Raw genomic sequence first — 16,220 nt, 5'->3', positions numbered from 1 at the left:
ACCTGTTAGAAGATTAAAACACCTTTTTAGGATTTATTTTTACAAAAGAACATATTGTTGAAATTAGTGATTAGCAGAATTTTACAGTAGATGTCTCTGGGAATTCCAGGAGCAAATAGTTTGATTTATGTAAATTACTGATTCTTGATGTGTAACTTTTTCTCCTGATTCCCTACTTGTTTTGTAAAATATTGCTAATAAAAAGTTCCTGAACATTTTTGTGTCATTTTGGTTGAAGTTAATAAGCTTATTACACAGTTGTGGCTTTTGGATTTTCTTTTCATACACCAACATAGCAGTTATTCATTAACAAGTTAAAACAGTTTTTCCTACTTCATCATAAATATTTTTAGATGTTATTTAGCATTAACATCTGTACTACTTTTTTGATTAGGAACCTGCTAATAGCAGACTACCTCCTCACCTGATTGCACTTGATTCCTCTGTGCCCGGGTTTTTTGATGATATTGGTTATCTGGACTTGCTGCCATGTCGTCCTTTTGATACTGTTTTCATTTTCTACATGAAGGCAGGCCAAAAAACAAGCCAAGAAGTAAGTAATATGCTGATTCCTTGTAGCTTGTTACCAGCTGGTACAAGAATGTACTGTAGGGTGTATCAATAATTTGGAATTCAATGGAAATAAAACCATTGAATTTTATACCACAATAATTTGATTAAGTTTATTTTACAAACTGTAAAAAAATATACATAGTTCACATTTTTTTAATTTTCTTTCTTAGCCTACCCTAATATTACTTATTCAGGGGAAAAGGTTATGTGGGACATTGGAAATGGTGTTTTAGAACTTTTTTGACACTTCTTAACCACTGTGAGGAACGAAAAATTCCTTTAAAAAGCAAAACCATTTTCAGGAAGCTGAATTCTGTATTAAGTAACAGTCCTAATCCTAATCCTAACCCTAACCGTCCTGTTGTTGTTTATCAAACCAAAATAAACTGTGTCTCTGCATATTCCATAATATTCCTACCTCCAGTGGTTTCATTAAGCCAATATGTCCATTGGTGTCCTAAGAAACATATTTGAGGATCTTTGGAAATGATATCAAACCAGGATTTGAGAAATTTGGTTTAATTAACTGATATTAGTGCTGAAATTGGGCATATCAAGGGACTTCTACGGGCATAATTGTATCTACTCTAAACATTTTGCATTGTTTCTGTTTGAATAGATGGCATAGTGTACAGCTAATCTTATTTATTTATTGTACCAGCCAAATTGCTTGATACTTCAAGGCAGTTACCCTGGATATCTTAAAAATGCAAAAGAAATTGCTGATTTCCACAACAATGTTAGTAAGAAAATGTCTCTATATCTTTTGTTTTTTTTCTGCTATATGGTCTTTTCTTCCTCAGATTTTGAAGAACGTAGAGTCTTCCAGAAATGTTCAACCACACTTTCTAGAGTTCTTGCTATCTCTTGGATGGTCTGTTGATGTGGGCAAGCACCCTGGATGGACAGGACATGTTTCAACTAGTTGGTCCATTAATAGCTTCTGCAATGAGGAGGGATCAGAGCAAGGTGAGGTGTTTTCTTAGGCTCAGGACAGTGTAACATACTGAAATAGATCAATTTCCTTTCCCCCATCACCTCCATTTTAGCAAGGTCTAGGTGGACTGAATAATCTTAGCAGAAAAGTCTTTGTGCGGGGCAGAAGTAATCGTTCTACAGTGATTTGGGAAGCTAATTACTCAGAATTACTCCATGTCCTAACACATGGATTTAAGAAGTTGGAGTGTCCTAAGACTATTGCTCTTCTCATGCTTATGTTGAGATAGGTACACCCAGTCCATAGATCTTTCAGTGCAGTATATACAGCATATAAATTCTTTTCAGTTACTCTAAAAACAAGTTAAACTTCAAAATATTAAGAAGACATAGCTCTTTTAATAAAGCACAAAATAGGACTTGATTTTAATTCTTTCCTCTTCTCAGATGAAGTAATCTGTTCAGAAGACATGGGAGCAAGTATTTTTAATGGGCAAAGAAAAGCATTATATTACGCAGATGCTCTTACAGAAATAGCTTTTGTTGTTCCTTCACATGTGGAGTCCTTAAGTAAGTGTACTGCATATATCTTTGATTCTATAAGTGATTGAGAAATATTTCAGCATTCAATTAGAACTGTATCCTGCATTGCAGAAGAACTTGACACATAAGAAAAATATGTGGTAAATAATCCATTTTACTTTGTCACTCTTAAACTGGAACAGGATTTATTTTGTTCCTCTCTACTGCAGAAAGCCATAGTGGTTTTGTCATCTTGATACATGTTCCTGTGTTCCACATCCATTTCTTTTGTCATCCTTTTGTCATTATCTCTTAAGGTTTCAATATTACCAAATTCATAAAATATTCAAATGTGGAATAGAAATGTTTCAGCTACTTTTTAAAAAAGTTCTGTGACATATCAGTAGCATACAAAGTTTCTTTTAGGGAAAACTGTAACAGTATATATACAGGAATGTTTCCAGATAGTTACAGGAAAGTCTTTCACCTAAAATTCTGTCCAGCTGTTTCCAGTCAAAATTGAGACAAACTGAACTGGATCACTAAAAGTTTCTTATTCTCTTCTGATCACATTTTATTGCAGATTAGGGAAATTATAGGGCTCCAAAATTGCATTGTGGATTCTTTCTGCACTTAAATGAATGAGCTATCTGGAAAATCACTGTTAGCATTCAGAATGGATTCGGAATTGAAAGGCCTTCTTGTTTTAAGAAACTTATTTCTTTTGGGTTTCAGCAGATTCATTGGAAAGCAATGTCTCAGACCAAGAAAGTGATTCTAACATGGATCTCCTACCTGGGATACTAAAGCAGCAAGCACTGACACTTGAGCTTTTTCCCAATCATACAGACAATCTCAGTACTTCACAGAGGGCAAGTTTATTCTGTGTGAACTTTAAATATAAGTTATAGATTTTATACATGTCTTTTTCCTAGTGTTTTTTCTCACAGGTGCAGAGTCCGATTTTTTTTCCATATCAATCAAATGATGATCAGTTGGTTACTTTAGGAATCAACTGACCAGCTTGCTGCCAGAACCTGATGTTGTGGGTGAGAAAGAGTGTCTGGCCCAAAGTTTTTATATCTAAGGCAGTACTAGAATTGACCGTCTCCTGGTTTCCAGCCTGGAGAGGTATCTTTGAGTGGCATACAACAACCCAGTAAAACAGTAATAAATGAAACAGTCATTACTTTAAATTATTATATAATAATTATTAAAAGAACCCTAACAACTATAAAAAATTAAAATAAGAAAATAAAATAATAGATGGAAAGATGTTAATAATATCAGAGCCATCTCACAAATTCATCCAAGCTTGCTGGCATATCCAGGACTTGAAGGACCTTCAAAAGGAGTAATGAGACTGACTTCATTTCTGCGAGGAGAAGATACCCACTACCGGGCCTTGAGCTGTTTGGAACCGGGCCACAGAAGTGGTGGGTGAGCATGTGCTTGCATCCCCACTTGCACAAGCAGCAGGTGAACATGTGCGGGCTCCATTTGTGCAAGCAGCTTGCCCGCTGCTTATGCAACTGGAGCTGTGCAAGCAGCTTGCCTGGTACTATTCCCCCTCCCCACAGTCCGCAAAGCCGGAAAAGTTGGGGAATTCTGTGATGAAGCAAGCAGTGAAATCAGGAAAGGGTGGTCCTTCAAATAACCTGATCCCATGTAGGGCTTTAATGGTCAACCCAGAATCTTTGCAACAGTGCAATCCCATTCATCCCTAAAGATAATAATGTCCTAGAATCAGGAAGCCCCAAAACTAAAACCACTCGGTCTTGCCTAGGTTCAACTGAAGTTTGTTCTCCATCTAAACCCCCACAGCCTCCCACAAAATTTAATAGATACAAGTCTCCACCGTTTTGCTTTGTCATGCAACTTTATCATAATAATGGCACTAAGGCCTCATCTTCTTCCAATATACTTTATCATAAGAAAATACCTTAAGTGCAATATTTTGTAGCCAATTGGCTATAATTAGTTTTGGGAAATACTTAGTTTAACAGAGACGATGTTTGTTGGTAGTAAATTGGTTCATAATCAGTTATTTGTTGCTGAAATGTGTTAATTTCCTTCAGAGTCTTTTAGCTGAATACATGCTGCTAATTTTGATTAATAGGAAAACATTTGTTTTGTTTTATACTTGCAATAGCTCAGTCCAACTTCCAAATCAAAGAAGTTTCCACAAGGTCGGGCTATTCCCCCTATGGGACCTGAAACCAAGGTGTATGTGGTTTGGGTTGAACGCTATGATGACATAGGTATGTGAATCTTGGGATTTGATTATGAATATGAAAGTCAAATGTCCCTCCCTCCCTTCCTTCCTTCCTTGCCCCTTAGGGTTTTCTGCTAATTTTCCATCCAAATTTTCATCAGGTCCAGTCCTCTTCATTTTTTTCTATCACTAGCTATTAACTAGCTATCATTATTTGCAATTACAAATTTGATTTAGTTTCCAGTTATTATGTTTGTGTTCTCTTGAAACTTTATGGATTTGAAAATGTATTTATTGTTGTTATTTAACCTTATATTATCATTGTCTTGCAGAGAATTTCCCTCTCTCTGACTTGGTTTCAGAGACTAGTACTGGAGTAGAAACTACAACAAATAGCAGCACTTCGCTGAGGTATAATTTAATTTCTCTACCTTTTCAATGACATTGTTTCTACATGGGTATAGTTTGCATCTGTTCATCTGCAACCTGTCAACTAGGCATTGCCAACATCTAAGTCCCAACCATTAAATTGTGATAAACAGGCATAAGTCAAGTGTGTACGGATGGAAGCATATTTACTTCATTTCCCCATATATATATATATGTATGTATGTATGTATGTATGTATATGTATATGTATGTATGTATATGTATATATTTATTTATTTTCTTAAGTTTTCGCGGGTACTTACATGTATGGTATTCAGCTTTGTTCGAGATTCTGCCGAAACGTTGCTACAACTTTAAGAGCACAACTATAATGACGTGGGAAAATACCCGAACAAAGCAGAATACCAAATATGTGTGTGTGTGTGTGTGTGTGCGCGCGCGCGCATATGCAGGCTTGTTCGGGTTTTTTCCCGTGTAAGATCCAAACACGCCAAGACTTACCCGTGAAAATGTACGAAAACAAATGTGTGTGTGTGTGTGTATGTATGTATGTGTGTGTGTGTGTGTGTGTGTATGTATATATATATATATATATATATATATATATATATATATATGGATCTTTGGTTGTTCGGGTTTTCTCCCGCGTAAGATTCGAAGTATCTAGGCAACGTTTCGATGAAGTCTCATTCATCATCTTCAGGCTTCTTTCTGTCTTCAGCTCTGTGCTCCTCAGAGTGATGTGAGATTGATGTGAGATTACCAAAATCCAAGACAGAGAACAAGAAAACGGCAAAGCCCTCCTCCCATATATAAAAGGCACTACAGACAAAATCAGCAAGATCCTCCAAAAACACAACTTTAAAACAGCATTCTGCACAAACAGAAAAATATGCACCATCCTAAGAAACCCCAAAGACAAAATCGAATTAGAAAACCAAGGAGTATACGAAATCCCCTGCACTGCCTGCCCCACCACATACATTGGACAAACTAACAGAAGAATAAGTGCACGCATTGAAGAACATAAGAACTCAATCAAAAAAGAAGAAACGACCTCTTCCCTGGTCCAACACCTCAAAGCCACAGGACATGAAATTGATTTTAAAAATACCAGAACTATCGCCCAAACCGAACACTTCAACAGCAGAATAATCAGAGAAGCCATAGAGATAGAAAAACGCCCACACAGCATGAACAAACGAGATGACACCTCCCGCCTTCCAGCCATTTGGAAACCCGCCCTCATGAACAGACGAGTACCTAACATGAAGAAGGACACCAGACCCACACCCATGAGAGCCACACAAGATGCCACCACCACACTTCCATGTAGAAAACAGACTCCCACCCACTCAGAAGATGAGACACGACCATGGACCAGAAGCTGCACGGCAGCTGCATCACTACCCACTTCAAACCCCTCCGAGCCATACATGAAGCAAACCGACACCCACTATGAAGATGCAGAAGGACCACGAACTCAAGCCAAACAGCAAGATCACAACTCACCAGCTCAAATCCCCCAGCAACTAAGACTAACCTGAGCACAACCAAGCCCCCACCTGAACAGAACACGCCTCCAACCAATCAGAACACGGCTAACCCCCAACCAATCAGAACACAGCCAAACCCCTACCAATGAGAACACCCCCCACAGCCAAGCCCCCACCCAATCAAGTCCCACCCCCACTGGCAGTTAAAAGGAGGAAGCAGCTGCAATCTCACATTACTCTGAGAAGCACAGAGCCGGAGACAGAAGCCTGAAGATGATGAATGAGACTTCATCGAAACGTTGCCTAGATACTTGAATCTTACGCGGGAGAAAACCCGAACAACCAAAGATCCACATACAAATACCATGAGAACCTCAGAAAACATATATATATATATATATATATATATATATATATATATATATATATGTTTTCTAAGGTTCTCATGACACCTAGGACACACTCCCTAGGACACACCATCTACCAGAAGAAAACACATACAAACCGCTATCTACATGCACTCTCACACCACCACCCAGCACAGATCAATTCCGTAGCCAAGACACTCATCTCCAGAACAAAATGCTTAGCCGATGAACAACATCAAAAAACCAAACTACACACTCTCACCAACGTACTTACAGCCAATGGATTCCAAAGAAAGAAGATTACCCACCTAATCCAAAAAGAAACCCCAACCAAAATCCAAGACAGAGAACAAGAAAACGGCAAAGCCCTCCTCCCATATATAAAAGGCACTACAGACAAAATCAGCAAGATCCTCCAAAAACACAACATTAAAACAGCATTCTGCACAAACAGAAAAATATGCACCATCCTAAGAAACCCCAAAGACAAAATCGAATTAGAAAACCAAGGAGTATACGAAATCCCCTGCACTGCCTGCCCTACCACATACATTGGACAAACTAACAGAAGAATAAGTGCACGCATTGAAGAACATAAGAACTCAATCAAAAAAGAAGAAACGACCTCTTCCCTGGTCCAACACCTCAAAGCCACAGGACATGAAATTGATTTTAAAAATACCAGAACTATCGCCCAAACCGAACACTTCAACAGCAGAATAATCAGAGAAGCCATAGAGATAGAAAAACGCCCACACAGCATGAACAAACGAGATGACACCTCCCGCCTTCCAGCCATTTGGAAACCCGCCCTCATGAACAGACGAGTAACATGAAGAATGACACCAGACCCACACCCATGAGAGCCACACAAGATGCCACCACCACACTTCCATGTAGAAAGCAGACTCACACCCACTCCGAAGATGAGACACGACCACAGACCAGAAGCCGCACTGCAGCTGCATCACTACCCACTTCAAACCCCTCCGAGCCATACACAAAGCAAACCGACACCCACTATGAAGATGCAGCACGACCACAAACTCGAAGCCAAACAGCAAGATCACAGCTCACCAACTCAAATCCCCCAGCAACTAAGACTAACCTGAGCACAACCAAGCCCCCACCTGAACAGAACACGCCTCCAGCCAATCAGAACACGGCCAACCCCCCAACCAATCAGAACACAGCCAAACCCCCTACCAATGAGAACACACCCCCACCCAATCAGAACACAGCCAAGCCCCCACCCAATCAAGTCCCACCCCCACTAGCAGTTAAAAGGAAGAAGCAGCTGCAATCTCACATCACTCTGAGAAGCAAGAGCCGAAGACAGAAGCCTGAAGATGATGAATGAGACTTCATCGAAACGTTGCCTAGATACTTCGAATCTTACGCGGAAGAAAACCCGAACAACCAAAGATCCATATATATATATATATTATGAAAAATGTATATTTTTCATGGTTTGGTCAAAATACTATTCCCTAATGACATTTAAAGTTGTTGCAATTAATATTTCTTCCTCGTGATTTTAGTTTTTGTGCCTTGGCCACACATGGTTTCTGGTTCTTAAATTTGCAGCTCGCTTCTGTTAACTCCAACTTTCTTATTGATATCTGTGTGTATTAAACCAGCCAGTCCATTTGCTATATAACTGGCATCACTTTAGAATATTGTCTACATATGGCCTCCTACTGAGCTTGGAGAAATAAATGTCATGGTATTGCTGATATCTTTGTTATAATGTTTTGCTTTTTTATTATTTAAAAACTGAATCCTTCAAAATTGGGTATCAAAACACAAATGCTTTGTTTGTAGATTTAAATGTTCATTGGTTTTAGCTACTTATATGATTTTTAAGGTCTACTACTCCTGAAAAAGAAGTGCCGGTGATTTTCATCCATCCCCTCAACACTGGATTATTCAGAGTAAAAGTACAAGGAGCTACTGGAAAATTCAATATGGTTATCCCTCTAGTAGATGGCATGATAGTTAGCAGAAGAGCTCTAGGTACGTCTTCTATTAATATTTATTTATTAATTTACTAGCTTTGAATGTAGTGCATTATTACTAAAGATTTCTGTTACATTAGCAATAGACTACTTCCAGTTTGGGGATAAAAATACATCAATTTTTCCTTCTTGTGTTCAAGCCTTTTTTCAGGTAATATTCCAGGGACAAAGCCAGATTTTCATTCTTTCATTGTTGGAAGAACAACATATTGGTGGTATGCTTTCATAACCCTATTGAATCTTCTTTCTCCCAGTATTAGGGAAATATTTACCAAGGGGATGTGGAATAAAGTTATAAAAGGCAATCAAGTTGGACTTGATAAAAGGCAGTCAAGTTGGACTTGATAAAAGGCAATCAAGTTGGACTTCAGTCTATTCCTTACATGTATATATACTACTAACATTCCTAAAAAGTGAGAAAAAGTGGTTGAGATTCTTGTAAGAGTATTCCAATAAACTCAACTTTCTGTCAGTCCAGAGTACACCTCAAGTCAGACGTGCAAGGCAATCTAAAGTAATCAGAATCGGAAGCATTGGAATCATATCCTTCATCCTTCCTATTCTACTCCTCCTAATCCTCATTACTTCTTCAGTTTTTGCAGTATTGGAGATTCCTAATCTTGGGGGAAAAATTAGCCTTGTATGGGAGCATAATCCCACCAATAAATAAATATTACATAGTAATAATACAACCTACTGTGGCAGAATTGTCTGGTATGGAAACAGAATCCAGAGTTGGATTTCGCTTCTTGTCATGCTAGGTATGATTGGTGGATGATGACAGTCAATAATATTAAAAGGGCAACAAGTGCCTTATTTTCAGCCCCTTTAAACTTTCCTAAGTTTATATTGAGAATTCAGTACTTAGACATTGAAATTACTAATTCTGTAATAGGAAGAAACATACTGCATCTCAGCTCTCCTGCACATTTCATTATATCTAGCAAACAAAATGGTGTCTACTGGTATTATTTATTGTTGATGTTTTGGCTATAGATTCAAATTGCTAGAATAAAAATGAGGGGATATATATATTTCCTGAGTGAAATAAACTGTATTAACTTTGTTCCTTTTTTATTTAAGGATTCCTAGTGAGACAGACAGTAATAAATATTTGTCGAAGAAAAAGATTGGAAAGTGACTCATACAATCCCCCTCATGTCCGTCGAAAACAGAAAATAGCTGATATTGTCAATAAATACAGGAACAAACAGTTGGAACCAGAGTTTTATACCTCTCTTTTTCAAGAGGTTGGACTGAAAAACTGTAATCCTTAAACCAGGACCCTTTTTGAACAATTAAATTGCAGCTTGGTATCTGCAACAATGAAATAAAATCTTCCCATTCATGGACCTCTTGTGTAAACAAACCACATTCTCAGCATGACTTCTGCTTCTACGGCAAGAAAATAAAGAGGACTTGCTTTTGGCTCCAATCCCGCAGTCCTTCTGAACACATTACCACACCTTCAATGCTACAGAGGGAGAATCTTTGATAATGAAGTATTATTTATTAATAGACAATATATTGGATGTACAGCAAACAGAAGGTTAACTACACTTCTCATGATTTCCCATGTTTGCACAAAAAAAAAGTCAGATGCTAAGTATAGAATTAACAGATGGTTTCATATTGGTTTCTCTAGCAGATTAGATTCAAGGGCAAATTATTTTAGATAAACTATTTGTGCATTTGTCTGGTCAGTTTGTTTTTCCTTTTATGAGCAAGTTGGATATATGATTTTGTTTAACATCTAACCAGAAAATTATATTTGGGTCTCGTCCTCTACTTTCAAAGCCATTGACTGGTTGTTAAACGTTTTATCTTTGTAAATTGTTATTGTCTATGTCTTCTGCTGGTCTGTCCAGAAAAAAAACACTTGAACCTTTGGCTTAAGAGAAGGGAGAAGCAAAAATACTCTTTGGAGTACAAATGACACATTTTACTCAGTGGTTAGCTTTGGAATATATGCTTTGGTGTATGTAATAGTGACATCTAAGCTATCCACTACAATGTTTGAGACACAAGCAAAGTGTTGTGGAATTTGGTACAGTTGGATGTATGTTATGTGTGTAAACATACATACACATAAAAACTAGTACTTGAAACCTAAATTAAAGATTTCACAATTACGCTTTCACTCATTTCAGTGGCAGGCATTTCCTATCTAATGACAAGAAAAATAAAAAACACATTTTTAAATATGAAGTCATAACATTGTTGAAATAATTGGGCTCTCTACATATTTCAGAAGAGTTACAACTCTTACAAAACATATTTTTTGGCCCTTGTGGCAAGGGTAGCATACTAGAATTTGACATTAGGAGAAATGATTCTGCCAGACACTGAGCATTCTTGCCAGTGTACTCCCCCACCCCTGGCCTAATAACATCACAGCACCTATTTTTATACACAATACATGTTGCATGGTGGTTGAAAGTTTATCTTCCTTCACTTGCATTGACTGCTGTGTTTTCTACTACTACATGTTAACGAGGACCTACATTTTTGGGTGGGTGTCAGATTGAAATTCTAGTTATGGCTATAAGCCTTGAAAATCTTTGCATAGTTCTGAAGATGATAAATGACTGAAATAGACATAGGGCAGGATAGAAATGTTTTTAGATAACTTTTGTTGACATATCTAAAAATTAACCTACATAAGTTGTAAATAGAAATATTTTTTTCGCAGAGAGTATCCAGAATACTTTTTAGAGACAAATCTTTTTGGGAGCATGGGTAAGCAATCAAAAAGATTCTATGAACCTGGATTTAAAAATAATTCCGATTGGTTCAATGGAATGTAGCTCTTAATAAATGTATCTGGAGATATTTAGGCCAGCAAGAATTCACTTCCTGATTTTCCAACATAATTTGGTGCTTTGATCTTTTGTTTTGTTTCTTTTTTCTCCAATCATCATAATAGAATATAAATCAGAATATTTTTGGTTAATTATATAGAACCAGAAAACTGAAAATTAATCATTTTGCCACAAAGTGACTGGATTAACTTCATAATAATCCCAGAATATTTAGGACTGGTCACATATATCTAGGTGATTAATAGTTTAGTAATTATTTCTCTGTTATTGAACAAACCTGATTTAGAAAATGAATCTAAATAAGGAATTGTAATATGCCTTGGAAACTTAATGTGGAACTCATGCAATATTTTGGTTTTAAACATGATAATCTTCTGCTGACTTACTTTGATGAACAAATGGCCAGTAATCATCCTGAGCAAGTGAATCTGTGTTATATTGTTAAGCCATTTTCATTCTAAAGTTAATTATTATGGTAAATTCATTTCCTATAGCAAAGTAAACATCATAAAATATGACTATTAATTCTCTTACTCTTGCTGGCAACAGCTAAAACTTTTGCAAAACACTTCATAAGTTGTGCCTTTCCTTTTTTATATCCAATTTTACCAGGGTGCATGGCATAGACTTAAAAAGAAACATATGTATAAAGGAGTTACATATGAAGGTTCCTTTTTAGATTCATATCATTTTAAATATTGATATGTAAAGAGATACTTTCTCGAGGGGGATGCAGCAAAGCTGTACTCTCCAGTTTGACTGCAAAACTTATTTTTTTGAACTTCTAAATTTCCAAGGAAAAGCATTTTGGGACAAAAATAATAGCGAGAGTCTTTTATTTCCTCTTTTATTTTCTTTATAGTAAAGTTAGGCCAAAGAAAGAACAGCATCCAAGTGTGGACCAATTTTCAAAAAGAGAAGCTGAAAAAGTTTCTAGCTATGACGATTGATTATTTGTGTGTGTAATACCTACTTTGCAGCTAGTACTTCACACTTTTGTACAGAATTGTTCCCAAAATTCTTTTAAGAAGGATAATTTGTTCTTTAATGTTACAAATTGTGCAATTTTTTAAGAGAAACGTAAGCCTAAATAATAGTTTTTAGACAAGATTGAGTAATGGACAAGGTGGCTGCATTGAATTAGCAGGGTGATTAGTATTATTTTGGTAGTTTCGAGAGCACCTATTGGAAAATAAGGACATACAATATAATTAATTGCAAAAGGTTCTAAGGCAAGACTGGAACAGCGAATAGCAAGGCTGGTGAGGATCCTGAAATATATAGGCTTTTATATAGTATATTTGATACTGAAGACTTGCCAATATTAATCCAGTGCATGAGCACTAACCTTAATTGTAGACTTGCTTAGATACTGTTTAGCTCTATAAATTGACCGGTCTCATTTAGTTCCTAGATTAAATGGCATGAACAATGCATGGCTACCACAAAAACTATAACAAGCATTGAACAATTGAGTGTCTGCATACACACATCAATTGCTGACGTAGCTAGAATTGTTTGAATCATATATGTATTCTGGACAAACCCATTAGTTAATATGATTACTAATGACCTGTCAAATCATCTTGAATTAAATAGGTGAAAGGAAAAAAAATTAAATGACTTTTAAACTAACTAAAAGCAGGGTGAGATTTAAAATAAGTTGCCTTAAACTTTCCATTCAAATGTAAAGATCTGTAGCTCAGTAAAATAAATGTTAGTCTGTTAAGACTCTTCTATGAAACCACAAGAACCATTTTGCTTATATAGAGGTTGCTCCCCCGACCCAAATAAAAAAAAAGTCTCTTTTTCTTCTGAATTTATCCCCTGGCTTGATTTGACTTTATTATTTGTTTTAATTTAGATTTCAGAAAACTGTCAAGTAGGCAAACTGCCCTGAATCTATATGTGTAAATCCTCCTATTGAAGTCTATTTATCATTAAACAAAAGGTTTTGGTGTTGAGGCCTATATGTGATACTGCTGATAAAAGTAACAAGGCAGCATATGCAACAGAAATCTCATCAAACAGCACTGAGTGTTTAAAAGAAATGTATAAGGGCTTACTTTCACTGCATTCTCCCAGATAATGCATATGATGTGGTCCTCTTGTACAGATGCTGGTTGTCTGTTTTCCATGTATAGTTGAGAAGGCTTCCAAATGCACTGGTAACTTTCTATTTTCTGTGCAGAACTGTTGATTGATTGCAATAAAATGTTTTGTCTAGACCTCTCAAAAATAGTTGCATTTGAAAATTTAATTTTGGGATCAGTTGAGACTTCAGATATGCTACATTAACCTTCCTCAAGCTGATAGAAGGTACTTCCAAATGTTGCTGGACATCCCATTCTGGGAATCCAATACTTCTGGAGGACATTAATTTGAAGAAAGTTGTCTAATATAAATAAATATAGGGTGGTCATTGTATTTCCAAATTTTATTTTGAATATACAATTACACAAGGTAATTAAAAAGAATGTAAGTTTATAAAGCAGATGGCTTTCTTACCATTAATGCAGCTTGTTTCCTATTGTTTCATTTTGTATACTTTCATTCCAGTCTCTTTATGAGATACAATATTAGGGCTACACATACTTATCCTGTCTGTTTCTGCCGTAAGAACTCATGCTTACCATCCTTTCAATATGTTATTATTGGTATAAATTGAGCAAGAAAAAAATGCAATCTTCACAGCACTTCCATATAAAAATGTGTTTTAGTACCTACAACAACAAAACTTAAGAAATATAAAGCCCTTTTTTCTTCAGCAGATTTTCAAGCATACAGCATACATATATATGCTATTGGGGAGGGAACAGAAGGGAATCGTGTTTGAAGTAAGTCGCTAATCTATATGCAGAGCTGCTGGGACACAGCTGTAGGAAACAAAGCTTGTTTCCAATCCTCAGAACCAAATTTGTTTCGTTGGGTCGTGAACAGATAGCAATGTCTTGGGAATTGGACTGTCCAATATGTGAAGTGGCTTCCTAGTCAGGAAGCATGCAATTGTCATGCAGCTGAATATTTGGCACAGGAGGCTTATAGGACTACAATTAAGATGAACAGGGAGCAAAAATAACTGTGAGTTCACAATCATAAGAGGGTATCTTTGACGAGTACTTTGAAAGAGATGGCCTAGATACCATATGCTTAAAATCATGTACAATTATGTATAAAGTTCTATATGTTGCCAAGACATGATTTTTTTTGTTCTTACTGTATTTTCTGTAAATAATCCTAGCACTAAGTTGTAAAGGTAGACTGTAAATACAAAGATGTGAAGCTGTGCTCCTCTGTCTCTAGTATTTTATCTCTTGTTTAGAGAAGGCACAAAGGCTTGTTTGTATTTATGCCAACTCCTTGTCCAGAAGAAACACATCAGATACTGAATGTAACACAATTAGTCAAATAAATTTTAAAGATATTCTTATGAATTCAACTGGCAGTCTTTAGTTTATGTGCTCTCTTTCCTATGGCGAAAAATTATCTTTCCCATAGAAATGGTGTAGAATTGTGTTGTTTTTAAGACACTGCAGGTTACAGCAGCCTAGAAGTGCAAGGTTGCAGCCTTAGATTGGATTCCTTTTTGATTTCAAGCATCTTCCTTGTCTGAGGAGCTTTACAGGTAGTCTTCAACTTATGACCATAATAGAATCTGGAATTGTGATCAAAATAAATTTCCAGCCTTTTTTGTGTCAGCCTTTTAAACAAACGTTGGGGCCATTAAGTGAATGCCATGGTAGTTAACCAAACCCATTCATTAAAAGAAACCTCCCCCCAAATGCCAGAAACTAGCAAAACACATTCTGGGTACTTGACAGCAGAATGTCAAACTGGTGTGTAAAGCTGACCTGCCTGACATGCAGTCACATAACTGCAGGAGGCAGTGCAACCATTTATGGCAACCAGAGGTGGTATTACAGGCCGTAAAATATCCATTCCATCATGGCTGTTGTCAAATAAAATCCCTGGTCATTCAGCAAGGACTACCTTGGCTTATGACATGTTCAATACTATTACATTTAATATAAACATCCACTCTAGTGGACTCTGGGCAGTTTAAAAATAGAATACTAGAATGAAACAATTAAAAACTTAAGACACCCCAGATTAAAAACATTAATAACCCCTACAACCCTCTCATTTGTCAGATTAATTCCAGGCCTGGGAGCAAGCTGTCATATATGATGTACCTGAGTAAAGGCCCTCCTGGCCACAGCTATCCACAGGTAGTCCTTGACTTACAAAAGTTCATCTAGTGACCAAAGTTAAAAAAATCACTGAAAAAAGTGATTTGTGACCATTTTTCACATGGCCATTGCAGGATCCCCATAATCACATGATCAAAATTCAGATGCTTGGCAACTTGACTTATATTTATGACGATCGCAGTATGCTGGGGATCACGTGATCCCCTCTTGTGACCTGGCAGGCAAAGTTAATGGGAAAGTTAGACACACTTAACCATGTTACTAGCTTAACAATTGCAATGATTCACTTAACAACTGTGTCAAGAAAGGTCATAAATAGGAGGGGAGAAACTTCATTTAACAAATATCTCATCAACATAAATTTTGTGCTCAATTTTGGACATAGGTTGAGGACTACCTGTATCTGCTCTTCTCAAATGGGGGAACTACAACTCTTGAAGACCAATGATAAGATGCTTCTGACCTCGTGGGGCTCAGGACTACAGTGGCAACAGCCACTCAGGCTGAAATCTGTTCCTCCCTATCCAGACCTCCAAACTGGGCCAGTAGCTCAACATCTTCCTGTGCAAAACTGGCATAGATCTCAATCTGAGTATTATCAGCATGCTGATGGTACTGAACCATGTGAATGACTCCACTTTATCTAGATGTTAAACAGAAGGAGGAAAG

General features: G+C 36.9%; 1 protein-coding gene across 8 annotated transcripts in view; it reads left to right on the top strand.

Moving 5' to 3' along the window:
- RALGAPB (Ral GTPase activating protein non-catalytic subunit beta) overlaps window positions 1-14,774 on the top strand; it is a 68,959-nt gene extending 54,185 nt beyond the window's left edge. For 6 of the 8 annotated variants that reach the window (XM_026697672.2, XM_026697675.2, XM_087929190.1 and 3 more), the window contains 8 exons: window positions 395-553; window positions 1,377-1,542; window positions 1,957-2,079; window positions 2,767-2,903; window positions 4,184-4,292; window positions 4,579-4,657; window positions 8,368-8,516; window positions 9,602-14,774. In XM_026697672.2, coding sequence (XP_026553457.2) covers window positions 395-553; window positions 1,377-1,542; window positions 1,957-2,079; window positions 2,767-2,903; window positions 4,184-4,292; window positions 4,579-4,657; window positions 8,368-8,516; window positions 9,602-9,795 — 1,116 coding nt within the window. In that variant the 3' untranslated portion in view covers window positions 9,796-14,774. The remainder of the gene's footprint in view (window positions 1-394; window positions 554-1,376; window positions 1,543-1,956; window positions 2,080-2,766; window positions 2,904-4,183; window positions 4,293-4,578; window positions 4,658-8,367; window positions 8,517-9,601) is intronic. The other 2 variants (XM_026697673.2, XM_087929187.1) reach the window with 1 other exon arrangement.
- The last annotated feature ends 1,446 nt before the right edge of the window (window positions 14,775-16,220 follow it).

Source organism: Pseudonaja textilis, chromosome 3, assembly GCF_049901715.1.
Source record: "Pseudonaja textilis isolate UNSWEBS1 chromosome 3, rPseTex1.2, whole genome shotgun sequence".
Classification (NCBI taxonomy): domain Eukaryota; kingdom Metazoa; phylum Chordata; class Lepidosauria; order Squamata; family Elapidae; genus Pseudonaja; species Pseudonaja textilis.
The sequence above is the reverse complement of the archived record's forward strand: the minus strand, read 5'-3'. Positions and strand labels throughout refer to the sequence as shown.